The following is a 23,121-nucleotide window of genomic DNA, read 5'->3' as shown; positions in this document are numbered from 1 at the left end:
CAGAAGCTAGAAAACTTTTTCAGCTTGAACTCCCATTTGACTGAATGGGTGCCATCTTTGCGTTCATCATCTAGTTCCTATAATATCTCTATGGTAGGTACACAAATGTGACATACTACTTCCTCATAACATTGTGCCTTGAACTTTAACCCCCGAGTTCATACGCCCATCACATAGGATTGTGGGTCAGAGTTGCCAGAATAGTATGCTGGCTTACATACTGCAAAATGGGACCAGATGCAGCGGGTCATGCAGGAGTTTTTGGCATACTGCATCTGACATACTATGAAATCTTTCTCTGGCATACTAAATAGTGCAGTAATATGGGTACTGGAAGGTACAGCTTGTTTCCTGATGTGGGCTGGAGTTTTCTTTTTTTTGGTTGACTGTGGTTTAACCAGCACCAGCTGGCATCCAAAAGAAAAGCACACCACTGTGCACACAGCATCTTCAGCTTACTGAAGGAAATTATATCAATTTAAATTGTATTTTCACCCTCAGTATTCAAATTTGGTTAATATTCTTTAGCATCCTATTGGAAAGGTGACCACAGTGTCATATTTACTCCTCTAACTGGGCAGCTTTCTTTCAGCAAGCTTAAGAAAAGCTGCCATGTCAGTGATGTAATACTGACATGTATGTAAATACTTGATATTGTATGAATTTGTTTTGTGTTAAATAAATATTTATTGTCTTCTGTAGCAATTCGTTATCGTATGACATACTACACATCTGTTTTATGATTTTTTTTTATTAGCAAATTCCTTTGATAAAGTTTCAGCACAGCAACACTGATTAAGTCAGCAGATACAAATACAGCGATTGCCTGAACCTACAGAATGTAAACAAAGTCTCAAGTATTACAGCAGGTTATCAGTATTCATGCAACAGGACCAAAAGTCAAAGTACCACATGTTGTAAAAAGGAGAATTACATGAGTGAGAAATGTAAACAGGCCTCACAGTTTCACACAACCAAACAGGCGATTACACTATGACAGCATCAGAAACGTAAACAGAGTGTTCTCACTCTGTGTTGCTGCACCAGGCAGCTGCGTTCTTGAACATGCGTAACCAGGGTGAAGGTGTGAGAGACTGTCTGAGGTCCCTCGGGGCCCAGGACCACTGCCAGCCCAGGGTGCAGCGCTCCGGGTGGGGCATCATGGCCAGGTGCCTCCCGTCCCTGGAGCAGAGTCCTGCTACACCCAACGGGGAGCCGTTAGGGTTCAGAGGGTACTCTTCGGTGGGATGACCCTGGTCGTCAAGGTAACGGAGTGGGACAAGCCCAGCAGAAATGATCTGATCCTGGGCCTGGGAGCTACGGAATTGCATCAGCCCTGTGGAGGAACGAGGTTACGGGAAAATCAATGTTAAACACAGCTGCAGATTGCAGAACATGCTGACCTGTGGCCTCTGAATCAGCAGAATGAATCATTGTGCAAGTTCAAAAGTTCACAGAGTAACCGTTTTGTGCTCAATTATAATCATTGTCCTGAGAATCAGGTTGGGATAATGTCTAAATGTGCCCTTTCACACACGCAACACACAACAGGAGAATGTCCTGTTTATGTGTTGATATCGATACAAACCAAGTCTCAAAATGAAGTGGAGATCAGTGTCACTCAACTCTCCCTGCCTGACAGGAGAGACGCTTCATGATCAAAATGTACACTTTAAAGGCATAAAAATAGAGTGATATCCCTCTAAATCATCAGTGAACACCCAACAGAAGTGTGTAGTGGAGTCTGTATCTGCAAAGCTCCTGTCCCCTGCTCACTTTCTCATGTTTTGATCTATATGGGATACTTATCAAAATTGCAAGATGACTAAGTGCAATATCCAAATCGCAGACTGAAATTTTTTGATGAAGAAAAGATGTGTGACAAAACAGCATTTTAATGAATTGTTGTAGTGCTGGCCTACATGTCGTGTTTAGTACAGACCCCAACAAATGTCACATAATCATGATTTTAATACGTTCTTTCAGTGGAAATAAAAATAGTGGTGCAAAAATGATCATCTCGCATGTCTAGAGGTCAGCACTCATGACCAGCGGTTACATCACGTTCACCGTCTCTTTCCTCTGCTGAGATTTGCAGAAAGAGTTTTACACACAGACACACACAGGCAGAGTGGACTAAGGATTGGTTCGGGTGTATTCACACAAAAACCAGCGTTGTGCAGAGGTGCGGGGGCGTGTTCATTTGTGCTTTAGAACGTAACCGCTGTGAAACAATCTGAAATACCGACTGCCACCCCATTATCCTCGTATGTATGACTGATTGGTTATCTGCCTAGTGAGAGGCAGGATCTTAGTTTCAACCTTAGTTTGACAAGTATTTTTAAATTTGTTTTTTATTTTATATGTAGCTGGTAGCTGTAGTATATGCTGCACTTCTCTGTATGCTCCTGAAAAAGACAAAAAAACAAAACAAAACACACACACACACACACACACACACACACACACACACACACACACACACACACACACACACACACACACACACACACACACACACACACACACACACACACACACACACACACACACACACACAAGTCTGGATACCCCCCTGAGGAGCTAACAGGGTTAAGTCGGGGGCAACTGATGCAGACATTTGCACTCACACATCCAGCTCCTCTGGGTAATGTCGAGATAAGTGCAGAGTTGCAGTGCTTGTGCGAAATTGAGTTATGATTCAATGCTGCATTCCCGTCCTTAACAGACACTCGTGTGTCTGTCTCTGCTTGATGTTATTAGCAAAACTGAGCGCAGACGACTTCAAGCACCACCTTTTGTGACAAGTTAAGGAGGACTACATGTTCGACTCTACATCACTGTACCTTCTCCATGTGCAACCCAGACTCCCAGAGCTGAGCCCTCCATGCCTCTGAGCCAGACGGATGGGGACTCCTGGATCCCAACGCTGACGAAGCGAGACTCAAACCTGCCAGACTTATTATGGGTCAGCACCACTTCTGTGTCTGGGGAGAGTTGGAAAGAAGTGGAAAGCATTTTAAACTCAGTACTTGCAGCAAAAGGTCTCCTCTGTGACGACTGGATTCATTTAAATTCACAACCACAGGACTGTTTTTCTTATCATTACTATTATAGTCAACACTTCTGTGGTGATATGTCCCTTCTCCTCTTACCTGCTCCGTCCTCACCCTCTCCCACCCAGCCCAGCAGGGCGAGCAGCTGGCAGCCATTACAGACACCCAGACTCAGTGTGTCACTCCGCTGCCGGAAACAATCAAACTCAGCCTTGGCCTTCGGGTTATATGCAACAGTAGCAGCCCAACCTATTACGAAGAATGACTGGTGTTACAAAAAAAGAAGAAAAGAATTTCTGTATATCCAAGAGGTCTATGAGTGTGTGTGTTTATCTGCATCAGTTTGCCTTTAGCAGATCCCAGGACGTCTGCGTAGCTGAATCCACCAACAAACACAACTGCTTTGAAAGAGTCCAGAGTTAGAGAGCCAGAGCAGAGGTCCTGCATGGTGACATCCCACACCTACAGGCAAGAGTTGTGTGCATCAGCTATTCGGCTCAGGTCAACTTACTGTACATCCAGTAAATACATCTTGGAATAGTTACCTCAAAGCCGGACATATACAGAGACACAGACATCTCTCTGTCTCCATTACTGCCCTCCTCCCTCACCACAGCAACACGCGGCTGCTCTGCAGCTGAAAGAATAACACACAGTACAGAGAGTCAAATAAAAATATCAAGCTAAGGTTTGCATATCACTGCACTTAAAGCTGGGTTGCACCAACAAGGATTAATTTAATTTTTTAAACCTGATTAAATTATGTCTTAATTTTAAATTACATTGCACTAAACTTCAAAACTATCTTAAAATGAAAGAAAATTAATTAAATTATTTAAACCTCTCTTTAAACCTCATTTTAATTTTTACTCTAAACCTAGATAAAACTGAATTCTGTTGCACCAAAACTTTTAACTCTAATTTAAAGGTTGATCCAGTATGAACTTTAAATTTACACTTGAGGAGGTTTAACTGGATTGAGCAAAATAATCAGGTTCCTAAAAGAAAGTTAAGGCTCTAACCCAGTCTGACAGCTTTCTTATTTTTTTCAAATTTCAGTCAGACAAAGGTTTAGACCAATTTTAACTGCTATGTTTGTTAATGTTTACAACATCACCAATTAATTAATGTAGTAATCAAAGAATTATGAAAATATCAATCCCAGTGGAAACCTCTTGTAGTGATCACATCTGGCTGAGAACTGGCTCGTTTTGGGGAGTTTGTCATAAGCTCAGAGTAGAGAACATTTCTCTTGAGAGAAAATGACTCTTTTTCCTGTCATGATTTCAGTGTGCACCCACCACCAGCCTGAGGCAGCCAACTGGGCTGCAGATGAGTTTCCTGTGAGGCACAGTATCATGGGAGTAAAGTTATAAAAAATAAAATAAATAAATATCCATATAAGTGGTCATCACTATAATTGTGATCACTAGAAGAGGTTTCCACTGAAGCTGCAGTCTTGGAATGACACTGATCCTGTTTGGTCTTACTGGGCCGGCTGATGCTGGGCATTTCAGAGGGGTCAAAGGTCAGTTTGAAGTAGGGCTGCGTCCTCTTGGCAAGCCCCTCCTCTTCCTGTTTGACACAGATCTCATTGGCCTGGAGGCGCTCCAGCTGGAAACTGGTATCCTCCCATAATGCTCTGAGGGTAGGCAGCAGCTCGTTCAGTACTTCCTGTCCATCAACACGAACACTGACCTGAAACACAATTGAGTTGAAATAGAAAACAAAGGTCATCATGGATGAGATGAAAGTATTTGAGACACATGTTGATCAGTGTTTACTTCGCTGACTAATAATTTTCCTCAACAACATTTTTTCTCTGGTATCACAAGGTGATAACTAAATAAATAATTTATGATGGTAAAAAGCTGACAAAGTCACTTTCATCAATGAATAACAACAGCTTCGTTTCATTTTCTGTCCTCAAGTACAAGCTAAAAGAAACAGCTGCTGTTAATGATGATAATAAATCAAAAGATAGATTGACACATAAAGTGTTAAGTGTTGATATCCATCAATTGAAACAAGTATATAATAAAAAGAAGGATGCAAATTTGAAGAAATGTAGTATACTTAATGTTAATATGTTAATGATGTTAATGTTAATAGATGGGTCCTCCAGGTACTGCACTTGGAAATAATAGAGAAATGTTTAAATAATGAAAAACACTTTAACTAAACCTGATTTTAGTCATCTGAAACTAGATTAAAACTAATACAATTCACATGACTAAAACCAAATGGCATTTTAGTCAAAAGACTATGACTAAAACTAAAATTAAATGACTAAATTAAATAACTAAAAACACTTATGTTTATGTCTTACCACAGCCTCTGGTCCAAAGCTACAGGTTCTGCCGACACGACTGCACTGCACGCCTGCGTCGCTGTATCTCCGACACACAGTTTCTACATCGAGTTCTGAAACCTCGAGAACCAAACCCAGCTCCTCGCTGAACAGCAGCTCCATGACTGTGCACACACAGACGCAACTGGGTAAGTTTCAGATTAAAAATGTTTATGTTTTGAATGTGTGAGTTACAGGGAAACCAAGACAAAGACACATCAGCTCAATACCTCCAGTCCCTTGTGACGACAGCTCAACATCAATCCCACGGTTTCCCGCAAAAGCCATCTCCAGCAGGCAGGAAATGAGGCCTCCATCACTGATGTCGTGTCCTGCACTCAGCAGGCGATCTGAAGGAAAAGAAAAAACTCCTAAGGCCAACTTCTCATCCATCTTCAACAGTTTTTCAGTGACACTTTACTTAATCATTTTTCATTATATCAGTTTAACTTTAACAGCTTAAAGAAAGGCTGCTGTAAAATTCAATTTCATTAATTCTTTACTCTGGAGGTGATAAAATGTAGCAGGAAAGATAAGAGCTGCCAGGTCCTGCTGTTTTTTATTAACCTAAGGCACACAGTTCAACCACTAGGTGGCAGCGTATCACAGTGCAAAGCTGCAGCCTTAAAATTAAAGAATATATTCAGTATGAAAATCAAGCTGAAGAAAAGTTTGCAGCTGGACTGAATCACGGTGAACTTTTTTCTCTTCTGCAGCTCTTTGCCTTCGAGTGCGAGCTCACCATGTATGAGTGTCTGCGTGGTGTTGAAGCAGGCAGTCAATAGTTGTGGCTGGTCCAGGTCAGGAGAGCAGTCTCCCAGCTGGCTGTAGCACTGAGCCAGGGCAGAGCCTCCGAGGCGATGACGGCCTGGACTGAGAGGAACCCACAACAACACGCCTGCAGACAGAGGACAAAGGGTCAGAGGCAGGCCGTCTGTTACTGAGGAGCGTGCGTGTGTGTGTTTGTGTTAGAGGCAGAAAGGTGAGTGTGGTCTGGGTGAAATGAGGATATTTATATTCTAAAGTTCTATTCTTGCCATTACAGTACAAACTGAGAACTAAACTATGACTAAAAGAAAATCAGACATATGTTCTTAACTGATTCTCAGTGTTTCAGCATGTGTGTGTGTCTGTGTGTGTTTGTGTATGTGTAATATACCTTTGCCATCTGGATCCTCGAGATCGGGCGTCACAGTGGCCGTGATGTCAGGACAAACAGCATATGCCGAAATAACCAGAGCACCTGAAGCAGCAGGAAAGTCAAGTTTAAGTAAGTGCCACACTCTTACATAGACAAACGCACACACACAGACACACAAACACAGTGAGAGTACCTGGTGCTTTCACCGTCTCTTTTCCCACTCTGGCGGCCATACTCAGCGAGTCTTTGCCGCCGTCGATGGCCACTCCCAGCTGACTCATGACTTCACACATGGCCTCGCAGGCCTCCCACAGACAGGCGCCCTCGCCGGGCAGCTTGGCGGCCCACATCCAGTTACCACTACACTTCACATCCTGAAACACACGATCACCAGATTCACTGCTGAATGAAAAGACAAATCATACCAAATCTAACCTGAAGAAGATCTGGACAACAGAGTTGTCATTTCGTTTAATAGGGACAAAAGTAGAGCTGACACCTTCTGTTTGGTCGATATCCTCTTGTCTGACCAAATTCTCACTGGTTGAACAGTCACTGGTGTTACTTTCAGAATAATAATAAGCACAGAAATCCATTATTTGTGATGTCAGGAGGGACAAAGGCAGACCTGGGGCATCATTAGTCTGAAATCCTATCTTATCTCTGTTTAGAATGACATTTAGGATTTCTGGTATTATAAAAATATGTTTCCCAACTGTACCTACACGCCTACCTATCTTATCTTAGGACAGGAATTACAGAATCGTCCTAACTGAAGAATTTCCAAAGTTAGGAATAAGTTAGGATGGCATAGACTCTGTCCTGAATTGCAGCACCACTGTTGTTAGGTCTGTGTGGTGAACATGGAGCACATATAATGACTGAAAGGGCTACTCACACTATGATGACTCTTTAATTTTACAGACCATGCATTAATGGATATACTGACTGCCAAGATGATTTACTTTGAATTTAATCGACATGCTGTTCAAATCCTTACCCCGGGCCAAAAATCAGGGAGGAAGCTTCCTAAAAAGATGCGGTTTCCTCTCCTCCCAGACATGGTTAATTCCTCCAGAACCACTGAAACTAAAATTCAACGCCCATCTTCCCTTGTCCGTAATGGCAAGTAGCCACCCAATGACAAGTGAATAAGACAGCTGTTGTCATGGATACCGGCAGTCTGCTGTATATTCTGAACACAGATACAGGCGGGACAGGACGAGTGCCGACTGAAGAATCAAGTTTACAGGTGCAGTTAGGATTTCCTATGTTAAGAAAGGAGGTCTGAGATAGGAAAAGACACAACCATGAGTTTAGGAACGGCTTCTGTGGCAGGAAAAAAGGGTTTTTCTTATCTTGGTAACTTAAGTTCAGAAAAGACAAGCACTTATGATTTTTTTTTCTGTAATGAGGCCCCTGCTGTATTATATTTTCGAATAATGGTCTACAGTGTGTTAGAAACAACATTGATTATAAATAAAAAAAAATATTTAAAAATAAAGTCTTAGAAGACAGACACCTAACCTAATGGAAACTGCTAAGCCTAACTTACTGAACATTTACTCAACTCTAAAGTAATTGACAGCATGTCAGAGTATCAGCAGAAACTGCTGTATCAGCCTCTGCTTCAGGGGACAGAAGAGCTGAGTGGGTAGAGTTTACTTTAGGTGACAACATGTGTGTGCGTCTCAATTCACGGGACTGTTTTCTCAGTGATGGCTGGTCATGGTTCAACTTCAGTGATGTATTGATACCAGCTATCTGTGACTCCAAACTCAAAAGCTGTAAGCTTTGACATATTTTATGTTGTTTTTATAGGTTATATCCTGTTGGACAAGGCATTAGCAGGTTTTGCACGGCTAATGTGGCTGCTACCACAGGCTGGGCCGATGCTGGACTGTTAATGAGGGGCAGACAAGAGAAACAGTGCAAATGTTAAGTCTTGTTTGAAGCCAATTAAATAACAAGAGTACCAAGATGGATGACAAAGAAAAGTGCAGGAATTCGTTTGCTTGGCAACACTGTGTAACTTTGATTAGCACCATTTAGGCTAGCAGGTAGAGCGCACTCAGTGATCTGTGGCTGATTTAGTTAATGTGGAAATAATGTGCAGATTTTTTTCCCCCATTTACCAACCGATTGGTCAGTCAACCAAGATTTTCTTTGGTTTCTGCATTCGCTGAAAAGGGCCGTCATGTATTTTGATTTAAATGTGTGATTTTCCTCAGCCTCTCCGTTATCCTCTCACCTTCAGAGCTGTGACTCTTGCGAACACCAGATTGGTCAGAGCCTCTCCGACAGCCATGCGAGCCCCTGATGCAGGACAGACCAGCCCTTTAATTGGCTGCTCCCCAATCGCGGTGGCTGCTCCCTCCAGGCTGAACGGTGACAGAGCAACAACAGCCACGTCGGCCAATGGGGTGTGAAGAGGGCCGACGCATTGTTGCTGGGCAACCAACCCAGTCACAGACCGGTCCACCTGAGAGAGGGGAGGGAGTGAAGACGCAGAGACTCTCAAAGTGTCTGCACAAATACACTTCTACAGAGGGAGACAGGGTAAGACGGGGACGTGACACGCACCTTGTTGGTCAAGTAGCGTTTGGATGCCACGGCGGGCAAACGTAAAACTCTGTCCAGTGCATCTTTGACTTTCAGCCCAGCAGGAAGAGCCAGTGGCTGAAGGGTCGTGGGCAGACGCTCCATTTTAAACTCCTTCTGTGGCATCTTCCCCAGCACCCACTCCAGCTGCAGGTCAACAGGACAGCGCCCCCTGTCTGCTTGATCACCGCTGCCTTGCTCATCATCCACCAGCACAATCTGTGGGGGAGTAAAATAAACACAATGTTGATTTTGAGTCTATTTTAAATACACTTAAGGTTGATTAGCAGTATGATCCAGCCAAACAACCAGTGCTCCCTGCAGTGGATTGATTGGCTCAGTGGATTGTGGGCATTTATCCACTTGATCCGGGATGAAACGTGCCTTGCCATCTCCCGTGATGTTTCCAACAAAGTCAACAGGGCACTTCTCCCTCTGACACACTCTATCCAGGAAGGACCTGTCTGATGGACGGAGCAGCAGGGCATTGCTCTCCTGATACTCTGCCCCCCACAGCTCCAACACGCTCAGTGTGGGGTCACCTTTCTAGAAAACAAGACAGAGAGAAGGGAGGAAAATAAGAGTAACCTTCCTACGCCTTTTTCAAAGTCAAATTCAAGCATTTTTCAAGAATTTTCAAGGTACATTTTCAAGCTTTTCCATCACCCTACAGCTGTGGTAAATAACACATTAATATGCATACAATTCAAATGATTATTTAACTGATTCATCACACTAAAAGCTCCATGATAGCAGTCTACAGAAGGGCGATAAAATAAAGGATAACATAAAGACTTGGCCTCCTGTACTACCTGGCTGAGCTAATATCCACCTTCAGTCAGGTAGTGACTTATTATGAAAGTAATGCAATTACAAGCAAAGCAGTTTCAAGCACTTTATCCAAAATCCAAGCACTTTTCAAACCTTGAAAACACTACATGAAAATTCCAGTGTTTTCAAGGATTTCCAGCACCCAAATGAAGCCTGTAGAGTGACATAAAATGAGAAACAGCAGAATATATGTGTGTGTGTGTGTGTGTGTGTGTGTGTGTGTGTGTGTGTGTGTGTGTGTGTGTGTGTGTTCATGTGCTGATTACCTTGAATCTACTGCAGTAGATTACGGCTCCGGCTGGCTCACTGAGTTCTTTAAGCACATTACCTGAAGATGATAATATGTTAAACTTTTGTCTCATCATTTAAGCTTAAAGGGATAGTTCAGAGTATTTGATGTGTGGCTGTATGAAATACTTAACCATAGTCAGTGTGTTACCGTTAGATGCTGCTCGGCACAACAACAGTTAGGAGAAGCAGACAGGAGCAATAGACTGCTGTGTACAGGGTGAGCAACAAAATGTATTTTAGTCACTTAATCTACCCTAAAAAAAATCACACTACATTTAAAATATTTTCACCCCCTTACTTTGCAGTCAAACAGTCCAAATTTCACTCTCTCCAAACTCCATAGGCAAAATCAGTCATTTTACCTCACAGAACAGAGTTGCTGTTCTAACGCTATCCATCTGTTAGTTTGTTTGTGTTATTGTGTGACTTTGGTGTTTTGAAATGATAGTCAGGATTCAGACCAGCAACTCCTGTGTTCTGTGAGATAAAATTATTGATTTTGCCAATGGAGTCTGGTTGGTTTAGAGAGAATGATTTTTGGCACATATAACAGCAGTTTTTGTCAGAAAAGGCCGTCTGACAGCAAAGTAATGCTCTGAAAATATTCAAAATATAACATACGCTTAAAATGAGACTGATTTTTTTAGGTTGACTTTTTTTTTTGAAGTGGCTAGAATATATGTAGTTGCCGACCCTGTCCAAAGCTATACATTGCTTATCTTCCGTGCTGGTACTCTTCTTTGCTTCTCCAAACTGGGGGCCTGCTGACTGCCGTCTACTGTAGGTAATATTCTGACTATTGATAAACACTTTGTACAACCCCACTTCAAATATTCTGAACTGTCCCTTTAACATAAACCCTGAAAAAAAAGGCTTTGTCTTTGTCTTGTACCATTTCCTCCTGCCCCCTGATCATGTATACTGCAGACTGGGTTGCCACCGCTTCTTTCCAGACACGCCCTAAGAGCGCGATTCATCTTCTGCTCCATCTCAGCGTCTCCCCTCTGCACTGCACCCAGATCCCTGTCACTGGAGTTGTCCCCCTGAACCTGCGAGCCAAAATGTTTTTAAATACAGAGAAACTTTTGCACCAGGTGAGGTCACTGCTTGTCTCGGTGTGAATACTGTGGTGAACGCACCTCCACAGAGGAGGCTGCACCTCCTCCCACGCCGATTCTGTACACCGGCCCTCCGATCTTCACCACTTCCATTCCTGATCGACAAGAACAGCGGAGGAGCAGGGGGACGCTGTGAGTCATTGATCTCTGTGTGTAAATATAGGCTGTGCATTGATTAAACACATTTCACACACACTGAGTTAAAACATTACCAGTCTCTGGCTCTTCTTTCTTCACATGCGTATCTTCAATAGAACCAAGACCACCACTGAACATTATTGGCTTAATCCACTCTCGTCGCTCTCCATTAGCCAGCCGCATGCCGAAAGAACGAGCAAAACCTACAGGAAGGAATTACAACACTTACAACACATCTGTAGACTGACAGAAAATTGATATAAATAAATCAGCTGTTGTTGTTATTTCTCAAGTTGAAACACCACCACTGAAGATTTGCTGGTTAGTTTGCTGTTCTCTGTTTTACATTCTAAAACTAATGTGTGTTTTTTGGCAACTAATCTGACAAAAGAGCAGATATTAACATGACACGCAGGCTCTGGGAACATCTGACGTCATTCCTGAAACGTTGTACGCTACACGACTGATGAATCAAAACATAGCTGCAAAAATGAGCTGATTAATTGATTAGTCCGAAAATTAATCTGCAACTATTTTGACTCTGATTTCAGCTTCTAAAATGTCAGGATTTGCTGTTTTTCTTTATTATATGATAGTAAATTGAATATATTTAGGTTCTGAACAGCTGGTTGGACAAAAAGATTGTAACTGGCATTTTGCACCATTTCATCAAACTTCATAAAACCCATTATTTATAAATGGTAGGTTAATAGTTAAAAGTTAATAGTTCAAGTATCTGCCAATGACCAACAACACTTTGTTAATGGTTAATAATTAGTTTGTAATCTGCTTGAATGGCTATTAGAAAGTGATAACTTAGATGTAGACAGCATTGCTGACCAAGTTTCTGTATTTGAGGAGTAGGAAACCATCACATTTTGTCTATAAACATGATGTGATGGTTTTTGTCAAGTTGCAACTAATCTATATAAAACTTTGCAAATGGTTAATAAATACTGTCTAGTGCATCTATAAGCATTTGGATGCCTAATGTTACTTAGAAAGTGATGTTAATAAAACTTACAATTGCTTAATAAACGCTTAATAAAAGATCTATAAACATTATTTGTACGTTTGTTAACAGTAAAATAACTATTAATTGAAGTTTAATTAACTATCAAGTTACCATTTTTTGGTATTTGATGATGGTTATTATAAAATGACTGTTAGAGTAAATTGAAACAAGCTTCAGTAAAGTTCCCTACCTGACAGGACCGGTTCTCCAAACTTGTTGCCGTAGTCTGAGGCTCCATCACTGGCCTCGATAGCCACCTGCAGTGGAGGGGCAAAGCTGGATGGATACTCCCAACCCTCTCCTGAAGACTCCCAGGGGAGAACGTAACCTGGAGTGATGCACAGTGAGAATGGACATACTATTGTTTTATGAACTATTTCATATTTCCAGTGAAGAAAATGAAGCACACTGTGTTTTGCAGACCTGGTACGTGCAGGTTACCGAAGCAGTACCCTGCAGTGCCGGCGATGACGTGGCCTCCTCGTCCCGCACTCTGGACGTCTCTGATACGACCTCCTGTCCCTGTGGTGGCACCGCTGAACGGAGCTACACCTGTAGGTCAGATGGATTATGGTTATTTTTATTATTATTTGGAAAACGTCACAGGGGAACAAAGGGCACTTAAAGGGATATTTCAAACTACTCAGACACTGACTATTCACCTCATCCAACTCCACATCAAATAACCCAAACTATCCCTTTAAGTTGCAAGTACACACAACATTTTGCGTGTCCTGACCTGTCGGGAAGTTGTGTGTCTCTGCAGTGAAGATGACATGTCTTAGTGAGCGCCGGGTCTCATACGGACTGGCTTGGGAGGGATCTTTTGGGTAAACACACTCCAGCTCCATTCCTTTGATACCACTTTGGCACAAATAGACACACACACATTTCATACTGAGTCAGTGTGAACAGAAACACACACACACACACAGACAGAGTGCTGTTTTTATTCCTACCTGCTGTTGTCGCAGAACTTGATGACGTTGTTCTGGTTGCTGTGTCGCTGAGTGTCCATTATAAGGCTGAAAAGAGTCTCCTTCTGCTCCCGCCCATCGATCTCCATCCTCCCCCTAAAGAACCAGTGACGACTGTGCTCGCTGGGACACCAGGGTACAAAAGAAACATCAGAGAATTAAAAAAAAACCTAGGAACAAAAAATAAAACACAGCAGAGTAACATGCACAGAGCAGTCCTGCTAATCTGCTGCTCGCTGCAGACAAACCCCACCTGTTAGACTGGGCCAGGTCGAAACACTCCACACTGGTGGGGTTCCTTTGAATCCTCTGGAACATTGATGTGTAGTAGTCCAGATCCCAGGAGTCAAAGGCCAGACCTGAATCAACAACAACGCACATTATGAGATATTGCTAGCAAAAAGCAACCACCACCACAGAAATATTTAACGTGCACACAGCACTGCAAACATCAACTCCCAATGCAGTCTGCAATTGTTTAACACTCAACAGTAAGCAAAATGAGTCAATCAACAAACAGGCAGGAAAACGGGTTAGGGGTGAAAAAAATAAGAAGAAATGTGAGCAAAGAAAAACAAAAATCCACTTGAGAGATTTTTAGGATTACTCTTGTGTTGATCACAACTTAAAAGAATTACAAGATTGAGCAAAATAAAGTACAAAGTAATCTATGGTATACATAACTCGTATTTACTGTCTGCTGCAAGAGGAGACAGTTGTGACTAGCTGTAACTTACTATTATTATTATTATTATTATTATTATTATTATTATCATTATTATTATTATTAATATAGCTAGATTGCTAACAATTTAGTTTCTCAAATTTGAGCTCTTAAATCATGACTGTCAGGTATTTTTCTCAAAAGATATCGAGTCAAAGCAGAAGACACTGTGTGATACTGACATGACAAACCTGTTATCAGGGAGCTTTAGTTTCTTACTTGATTCTGCACCAGACGGTCAAGAATTTCTTTCAGCTTTTTAATGGGCTGCGGCAACGAACAGTTCTCTTTGGCAAACAGCATGCAGTTTTAATTTTAATGAAATACTAGGAGTGTCACAATTCTCTAATTCTATTCAATTTGACTTTCAATTTTATTTTGATTTAAACACTTTTTTAGCACGGACAGCTATACCGTCATCATATGTCCTGGAAACTGTCATTTACATTGTTGTGTGATATAACTACTGGTAAACTACGCTGTGTCATTTTGAGTTGTTTTTTTTTTTTGTCCTCAGAGGCACACCAGACGCCACAATTTGGCAGAGCTGGGAAGAAATATAAATACTGGGAGAAGTGCAGATTCTGCCTTTCATTATGATTATTGAAACCGAAAGCTCAATTCAATCATTTTTTAATTTAATATTGAAATGTTGACACCCCTGAGAAATACTGCTGTAAATTAATGCATTGTATCTTGTGAAATAGTCCAAGAATTAGAATGAGAAACAGAAGCACTGTTGGCTCTCAGGAGCGCAAACTTTTGCTGACAGTCGATGCATCTGTCAAGTTAGCCACACACAAAAACAGTAAACCCTGTATTTAAGTGTCTGCATACTTCAAGACAAGAGAAACTAAGAAAACTCAACATTTTTAGTTTATCTTCAGTTAAATTTCATCTTTTCAGCTTGACAGAGACAGTTATTATAAAGAATTATTTTTATGAATTACACACTGCTTTATTTGTCTCCTTTAAAAAAAAAAAAAAAAGAACTCAGCTGGAGAAGCAAAGCAATGAAAGTGAAATTGATCCTTATGGGGAATTAAGCAGCTGTAGTGTCAAGAAATTCCAGATTGGCCCCTTTCAATCATCAGCTCATTTCACCGGTTGAGCATGGCAGCGCCTACAAAGTATGTGCTGAAATTACTCTCATCTCTTCGAGCTGCTTGTGAATATTAATGAAGCTGCAGAAATGAATAAGCAGAGCATGAACATGAGCACGCACACCACGTCCTGTCGCAGTAGTCAGTATCAGTTTAAACCCTGCTCATATAAAGACAAGAATAACTCATGACAGTGAAATGTATTATAGTGACGGTACATAAGGGTTAGAGCTGAGACTACTAGGTACTGATTTAGGCCTGAATAGACACACAAAGTGTTCAAAAAATTGTTCAATAGTTTCTCTTAAAAACCTCCTTGAAAGCACATAATAAATACACCCTGGCTCATAAAGAGTCTATTATATCCCCTAATAATAGAGCGTGCTTCAGGTGACACACAAACAGCCAATCATTTGACAGGTGAGCTGTTCAGTGAGGAAACGGATGATAAAAGAAGGACAGGTCAGCTCGACAGTATGGCAGTTTTCGGGTTTTGTCCTTTTAAGTCTGTTAAGTCTTCTACCTGCATGCCTTGATAAATAAAGTGGTTAAATTATTTATATTAGTTATTGAAAATAGGTCATTAAAATGATCAATAATTATCTGTTCAGCTGTATCACACAACCTGATTAGTTAATATATTGATCAACAAATAACTGCTGAAATTACCTGGTTCTAATTGTGAGATTTACTGCTTTACATTATCTAATGCTGTAGTAAACTTAACATCTTATTACTGCTAGTCTTCCAAAACAAACATATATGAAGACATCAACCTTTAAAACTTAAGACAGTATGTGCATTTTTCACTAATTTCTTACACTTAACAGACGATTAATGGATTAAGTGAGAAAATATCTGTCAGATTAATTACTAATCAACATAATCATTAATTGTAGCCCTAATGAGAATGTTAAGCTGCTGAATCCCGAATGTGACACAAACGTCATTCAAAATCATTTGAAATGCAAGATGACCAGACGTCAGTCAGGTCAACTAACTCAGTACCTGACTGACCATTAAAGGGCAAATTCTGCGCTTTTAATGCGGATGTTCAGCCACTGTTGATGGTAAATGTAGTAAATCAGTGCTGCTATATTGACCCAAAAAACTGAGTTGTCCTGCACACGCAGCCGTGCCAGCACTGCCTACACGTACCAGGATGCATTGTACGAATGCGTGTGGGCTCCTGACACACACATTGCCATGTATCACCATCCTATCCTGCAGGTATTACTTTGCTGGCTAAAAACATAGGAATAGGTGACAAATACACTCATCTAGCCCATCTCCTGACTACTGAGACGCAGACTAGAAAGCCAAGCTAAAACAGTTTTTGTTGGTTAAAACAGTTCACACTGAGGAATTTATTGCTTCAATTGACTACATTTACCATTAACACTGAGCAGACATCCATGTGAAAACAGAGAGATTTTCCCTTTAAACAGAGGCTGCCCTTTTCCTGGGTTTTTTGGGTTTCATTTGCTTTCATGTGACATTAAACACAGACACACAGTACACACACGCATGCACGTGTAAGATAATCAGCAGCATCACTGCTGCCCTGTGACTTTAAGCAGCTAAGTAATAATGTCATGCATCATGTGACATTATTACCTCCAGCAGCAGACACACAGTGTACTCACAGAGAGCTGCGAGACTGAAGGGAGGCATAAAGGAGGAGAAGAGAGAGGAAGGTTACAGCACATTAAACATGATAAGAGACTGTGGAACAAGATGGAGAAAGACTGAAGCTAAAGAGGAGAATCTTTTGAAATTGTTAAGAGTCAACAAAGTCTCAGTCTCACCCAGTTCATCATTTGCTGTTTCCAGGGCTGCACGACCCTTCCCCAGGATGTCCACCTCATACACTGGCTGAGGTTTGGTTTCCACGGTGAAGGAGGTGATGGGATGTTGATAGATGCATTCTGTCATACTGTCATACAGGCACTCAATCAGCTTCTTTATGTCTCCATTGAGCTCCTTCAGACTCTCTCCAGTCTGCGGCTGGAGGGGACAGAGACACGTCTCATCAGAAGCACCAACATGATGTGAAAACTGATCCTGAATCTGAATAAAGATTTCTCTGTGTGCAAACCTTGATTAGAAACCTGCGAGACAGCTCGACCCGCGTGACGTTAGTGAGGCCGGCGCTCTGGCAGATGGACACGGCGTTGGTGGACCAGGCGGTGGAGAAGTTCAACCTGAAGAGCAAAACAGCAACAACACAAATAAAAACAATCTGAAGACGTTTACTTAAACTGTCTGCCTCAACGGTGCTCAGTTTCTCCAACGTCACTGACAAATCATTTCTTGAAATCATTAATAACCTAAAATGATACTATATGTTTTTTTCTAATGGAGTTCACAAGAACAAAAATGATGCTGACCCTCAGTCTGTCTGACTGATTAAAATCATCATTTAAGTTCTCCATAATGTCCTCATGTGGACACAGTCAACATCTGTTTTCCTCACAGGAAAAATTGTTCTTATGTTTTAAAACTGACTTTACTGTAGCAATAAAACTATTAAAAAATCCTCTGGGGGTCACTAGTGCGGCTTTTTTTGTTCTGTTGATGCGTTTGCTGCAGCTGAGGAACTGTGCAGATTTCCCCCATAAATGAAACTAAGGATGCATGATAAATATCAGGGCTGATAGATTATTGTCTGATACTGGGAATTTTATATTATTATTGATTATTCTGGTGAAATTATAGCCAATAAATATCAGCTACAGTAATATCTGATTTGACAGATTATGTCAAAGCATTTAATTTGAAGTCCTTGACGAACTTCACAAGAAAAACTAAATGAACAATTGAAAAGCCAGAACTGTTCTTTTTGTTTTTGTTGTTATAGTGATGCCAGATTTGGTTCAGTCAGAGTTATGAAATATTAAATCATCCATCTTTGCTCAATAGACCTTAGCCTTTCTTATCCTCAGGTGTGCAGAAACTATAGATTATATAGATTATATATAGATTATATATTTATTTTTTATAAAATAAAAAAGGGAGAAAAAGCGATAAATTATTATTAATATTATTGTTGGTTATCTTATGATATCATCAATGAGAAGCAGGTAAGTATCAGTTAGTGTGTCAGCTGAAAAAAATCCATATCATGCATCCCTAAATGTCATTACTGCACCTTTACCATGTCACTCCCCACAATTCATAATTCATGCCCAGCTTGTTTCAGTGTTTACAGTCATATAACAACAAAAAACAAGTTTGTAATTCCCACATCATATTGAAATGGACCAAAGTTTCATACTTGGGTCATGTGATGACCACTGAGCAATCTCTATGACAACATCATCCACTAATGAAGACTGTGATATCCTTTGAAAGCTTCATAACAAGCTAATAAATGGATTTTCAATAGATATTTTTCATGTGCTTTCACATAGAGATGGGGCAAAAAAAAAAACAACTGTTAGATGCACTGTGATTCTCTCTTGAAAAATTATGAATAGATGCAGAAAAGTCAATAATCTGAAATTTAAAGTCCACTTCCAGTCAGGGTTTAAAGATAAAATGCTCTGCAAGAGGCAATTAATTGTGTCTGACATGACTTTCTGCAAAATAAGTTAAAATGCCTTGTTAAAACGGCTTACATGTAGCTCTACACTTCACCTTCATTTAGTATTCAAGTATTCATTAATATGTAAATAGTCCCCTTCCTCTCCACACATCCCAACACCCTCCCCTACTCCTACACAGCTTCATCCGGCTTCTCCTTTGTTTTGTTAGCTAATCACAGTAATTAGCAACATCCAGCTTTTCCTGTGGGCTGGGCAATGCCAATAATAATATGTATAACACCATCCCATCGAGTAATGCTTTATTTATGAATTAATGATGGGTTCCTTAGGTTTATGACATCATATACTCAGCCTGACTGAATCCGTTTTTTGAGACTGCCCTTTCTCACCACAGTTTCAAAGCAATAAATGCTCAGACATGCTTACTGTTTCGCTCCTGATATGTCTTGTAAAATATGAAAACACCACATGGACATGTTAACAAGGTTAAAAAAAGACAGTTTTCATTAGAATATATATTAAAATCTCTTTACTGTATGAAGGTCTTTTTGTGTACCGCTCAGTTCATCAGTTTTAAAATGCACTAAATCTGATGAAGAACATAAAGCCCAGAGGCAGCATGTGATGTGGGTCATTTATCAGACTGTGTGGGTGTGTTGGTACCTGGGTCCAATCTCCACCAGTTTCTCCCCGCTGCCCTCTGTGAGGTTTGGTTTCTCAGACAGCGGCTCAGCCTGCAGGGGAGGACGAAACAACCAGAGGAGAACCTCCTTCTGCTCTGCACTGAGGCTCTCGCAGCCTGACCAGGAGAGCAGGAGGAAACAATAACAACATGGATAAATAAAAAAAAAAAAAAGCAAAAGATGTGTGGAAAATCTTCAAGTGAATTTATATGTTTCACAATTGCTTTTCTGTCCACGACCTCTGCATCTTCAGTTAACAGCATCACAATCATCACCCACCGACAGCTGTTACACACTCACCAGTCAGCTCCACGTTGTAGCACAGCTCAGCGCTGATGGATAGCTGGGGGTAGAGCTTGGCTGCCCTCTGCAAGGCTCGTCCGTTCACCACTTCATCACTGTAGAATCTCACCACAGCCATGACTGACAGAGACACGCAGAGATAAATCCAGTTTAAAGACGGAGAGACCTTGAGACGATCACAGAATGTCGAAGATAATGAGCCGCAGGCATCATCTATCGATGGCATTGATTTACCCCGTCTTACTGAGTGAAGTCATGGAAATCAGAGGTCAGAGGTCAATACTCATGATCAATGATAAGCACTGAGGACTTACATCTTCTTACTGAGCCTGACCTTTGTCTCCAGATTATTTTAGTCAAGAAACCCATAAAATCAGACAGCAGACCACTTGTGAAGAAAGTGTCACAGTATAAGGGCACAACAAAAACCTGAACACAAGCTAGACTGTATTCACACAGAGCCTTCAATCTCTGCTAAACAAAAAAACTACACAGTTAAATCAACCAAAGAGCTGATGGACAATGACCAAGCATCAGGGAAAAGAAAATACTTACTTATGTATGACTGTTTAAAATACAAACCACACATAACACAGGCAGAGAATTGCTTAAAAAGCTCTTAACAATATCTGGAAAACTCATCTCTGATAGCATATTCACATGAGATAATCTTCCCAAAATTCACCCAAATAACTAGTTTTACACAAACTTCTTGCAGCTGCAGTTTTTGTGTCATCACGTGGTGTGAATGTGCAGTTGAACACTGAACATAATCTGAGATATCTAGATGCAGCTGCAACTAATGATTATTTTCACTGTCAATTCATCTGTCGATCATTTTCTCCATTAATCAACTAGTTTTTTGGTCCACAAAATGTGAAAAATGTTGGTCAGTGTTTCCCAAAGACCAAGATGATGTCCTTAAATGTCTTGTTATGATCACAGCCCAAAGATAATCAGTTTACTGTCAAACATTCAGTTTTTTGTCAGAGAGGAGTAAAGAAACCAGAAAATGTTAACATTTATTAAGCTGAAATCAGAGAATTTGGGCATTTTTATTTTAAAAATTCTCAGTTTACTCAATGATAGGAAGGGGGGGTGTCCTCAATGACAGAGGCTGGGAAACACTAATCTAGGTTAAATGAAGATGACAAATACTTCATATCAATTCAGACATCCCAAGTGTTATCAGTAACAGCCTGTCATAAAACAACCTGTGCAACAGAGCAACATTAAGACTCATGCTTTAAACAGTCCTGACGCTGTGGCTCATTCATCACAAAGATCCACCTGAGATAAACTCAAACCTGAAACACTGTCAGCCTCCTGACAGTTAACTCATTGATTGTGTGCATGTGCAGGTCACACACTGCACAGTCAGGAGCTTTCTGTTAGTGCTCAACCACAACACTGACTGTGATGCGACTAATTGTGTCAGACAGCCTGTCTACAACAACAACTTGGAGAATATAAGTTACACTTATTAATGTGTCTTTTTTCCAGGGAGCAGACCAATGGAATAGTTTCATCTTTGTTTACAAAAAGTTACAACTATTCCCCCTGTTGTTTTGTTTCCCGTAGCTACTTGTGTGGAGGCTAAAAGGCTAAAAAGGTAACACAGTTAGCGCAAAGCTAGTCAGTAACGTTAGCTTAACTCACGTGCAGCAGCTTCAGTCTTTGTTTACGGTGAAAAGCAGAGATATGGTCTCTCACCTCTGGAGTCCTGGACAAACTTCTGCTGCTTCTGACCAGACTGAAGATAGAGGGGTTGGTTGGAGGTCTGCAGAGTGTCAAGACGGATGTATGGACCTCTACACCCACGTGGGAGATACTCAACTCTGTGCGCATGCGCACCTGCTACTCTATTCCCATCAAATTTTCACTGAGTGGATACAGGACAATATTTTGAGACTCTTCAGCAAGTTTTGAAAGACTTTGGGTCCTTACAGTAAAGTTGTCTAACTAGGATGGGACCAGCACATCTTCCTCATGTAATCTGTACTATATTCATTTTGTAGTTTTCTTGTGAGGCACAAAGGACTACATGCTCATTGTGCGCTGTAGCTCATCGAGGGCAGTGAGGTCATGTGCTCTATTTCAACATACCGTCTAAAGTGAAAAGGTCACACATTTTTTTTTTATTTCAGCCTAGTTCACATTTTTTAGAGCTGATATCCAAGTAAGACTTTGAAACCAACAAAGGAAAATAAAGGATTTGATATTTGTCCATTAGAAGTTTATTCCGGGCTAATACGGAGGAGGCTTTCAGATATGAAACATGGATTGGACCAATAAACATTTTTCAGAGCAGACATGAAACAGCAGGGTAAACACAGCTGTTACCAATGATACTAATACTAAGAGTGCTGCTATTGTGCGCATTGGCTCACGAAATGCAACGGGACCTTAATTAGTATCATTGATAACACCTGTGTTTACCCCACTGTTTTGTATTATATGTATTGTATATATGGCTGCCATGAACAAGGTTTATACATTTAGTACTGCATCTGCATTAACAGTACGTCTTAATACGAAAGACCATGTGTTAACAGGGCATTTTCTATCATCTTACTATCTTATGAATGCATGTGTTAAGAGTGTAAGATTCAGTGGCATCCAGCAGTGAGTTTACTGTTTGCAAACCTGCCACCTCACCCTCCCCTTCCAAGCATGTAGCAAAACCAACTGTGGTGTGAACCTTGTGAAAAACATGAAAGGCCATCTCTAGAGCCAGGGTTCGGTTTGTCATGGTATTGGCAGCCAGCCTTGCTTTCAAATTTTTACCAGTGGCCACTAGTGGTATTGCAGCAAAAAAAATTCCCCTATAGCCCAAAAAGACACCATTATAAAAGAGACATCTGAAAAACTGTTAAGAAGGGTCGCAGTGGGCAGCATACTCTAGAAGTAAACCTGGAAGCTAGAAAACGTTTTTAGCGTATGCACCAGGCAAACAGTTCTTGTTGAACTGAGTTAGCGCCATCTTTGCGTCAAGTGTCTAGTTCTGTAATACGTCTATAAGGAGGATCCGTGCCCTATGTGGATATAAACATCTCATTCTGGCTAATGAAAACATAATTCTTACTTTCAGATGATTATATATTAATGAAAATATACTTTTGAATATTCAATTTCTGTAATATCCTGCCAAAACACCCCCCTTAATCTTACACACTGGACCTTTAAGAGGGCATTTCCTGTCATGTTAAGATGCACAAATACGAGGCTGCAGAACAAAACCT

At 40.9% G+C, this 23,121-nt stretch overlaps 1 protein-coding gene across 2 annotated transcripts; it reads right to left on the bottom strand.

Moving 5' to 3' along the window:
* Window positions 1-733: 733 nt before the first annotated feature.
* pfas (phosphoribosylformylglycinamidine synthase) lies at window positions 734-21,713 on the bottom strand. Of its 2 annotated transcripts, none has more exons than XM_084722824.1 (28): window positions 21,593-21,713; window positions 19,877-19,999; window positions 19,557-19,692; window positions 17,444-17,549; window positions 17,154-17,352; window positions 13,772-13,877; window positions 13,501-13,641; window positions 13,281-13,405; window positions 12,965-13,093; window positions 12,732-12,869; window positions 11,601-11,729; window positions 11,410-11,483; window positions 11,163-11,319; window positions 10,246-10,307; window positions 9,533-9,694; window positions 9,131-9,367; window positions 8,799-9,029; window positions 6,741-6,921; window positions 6,566-6,649; window positions 6,149-6,304; window positions 5,637-5,756; window positions 5,386-5,531; window positions 4,547-4,754; window positions 3,602-3,693; window positions 3,404-3,518; window positions 3,156-3,305; window positions 2,847-2,987; window positions 734-1,336 (listed from the first exon to the last, which is right to left on the bottom strand). In XM_084722824.1, exons 2-28 carry the CDS (start codon window positions 19,995-19,997, stop codon window positions 1,026-1,028), a joined length of 3,957 nt encoding a protein of 1,318 aa, XP_084578950.1. In that variant the 5' UTR covers window positions 19,998-19,999; window positions 21,593-21,713; the 3' UTR covers window positions 734-1,025. The 2 variants fall into 2 exon arrangements, with proteins under 2 accessions (XP_084578950.1, XP_084578949.1); XM_084722823.1 differs by having other exon boundaries at window positions 21,539-21,685.
* Window positions 21,714-23,121: the final 1,408 nt, after the last annotated feature.

The sequence above is a fragment of the Lutjanus erythropterus genome, chromosome 7, assembly GCF_056507025.1.
Source record: "Lutjanus erythropterus isolate fLutEry1 chromosome 7, fLutEry1.hap2, whole genome shotgun sequence".
Taxonomy (NCBI): Eukaryota; Metazoa; Chordata; class Actinopteri; order Lutjaniformes; family Lutjanidae; genus Lutjanus; species Lutjanus erythropterus.
This window is presented reverse-complemented; position numbering and strand designations above follow the sequence as displayed.

Bases quoted from the DNA above. Each gene is read 5' to 3' on its own strand.
- pfas (XM_084722824.1), bottom strand. From the start codon at position 19,997: ATGGCTGTGGTGAGATTCTACAGTGATGAAGTGGTGAACGGACGAGCC. The intron at 19,693-19,876 runs GTGAGTGTGTAA...TCTCCTGGTCAG, and splicing joins CTACAACGTGGAGCTGACTG to GCTGCGAGAGCCTCAGTGCA. The intron at 3,306-3,403 runs GCAAACTGATGC...TCTTCGTAATAG, and splicing joins CGTCCTGGGATCTGCTAAAG to GTTGGGCTGCTACTGTTGCA.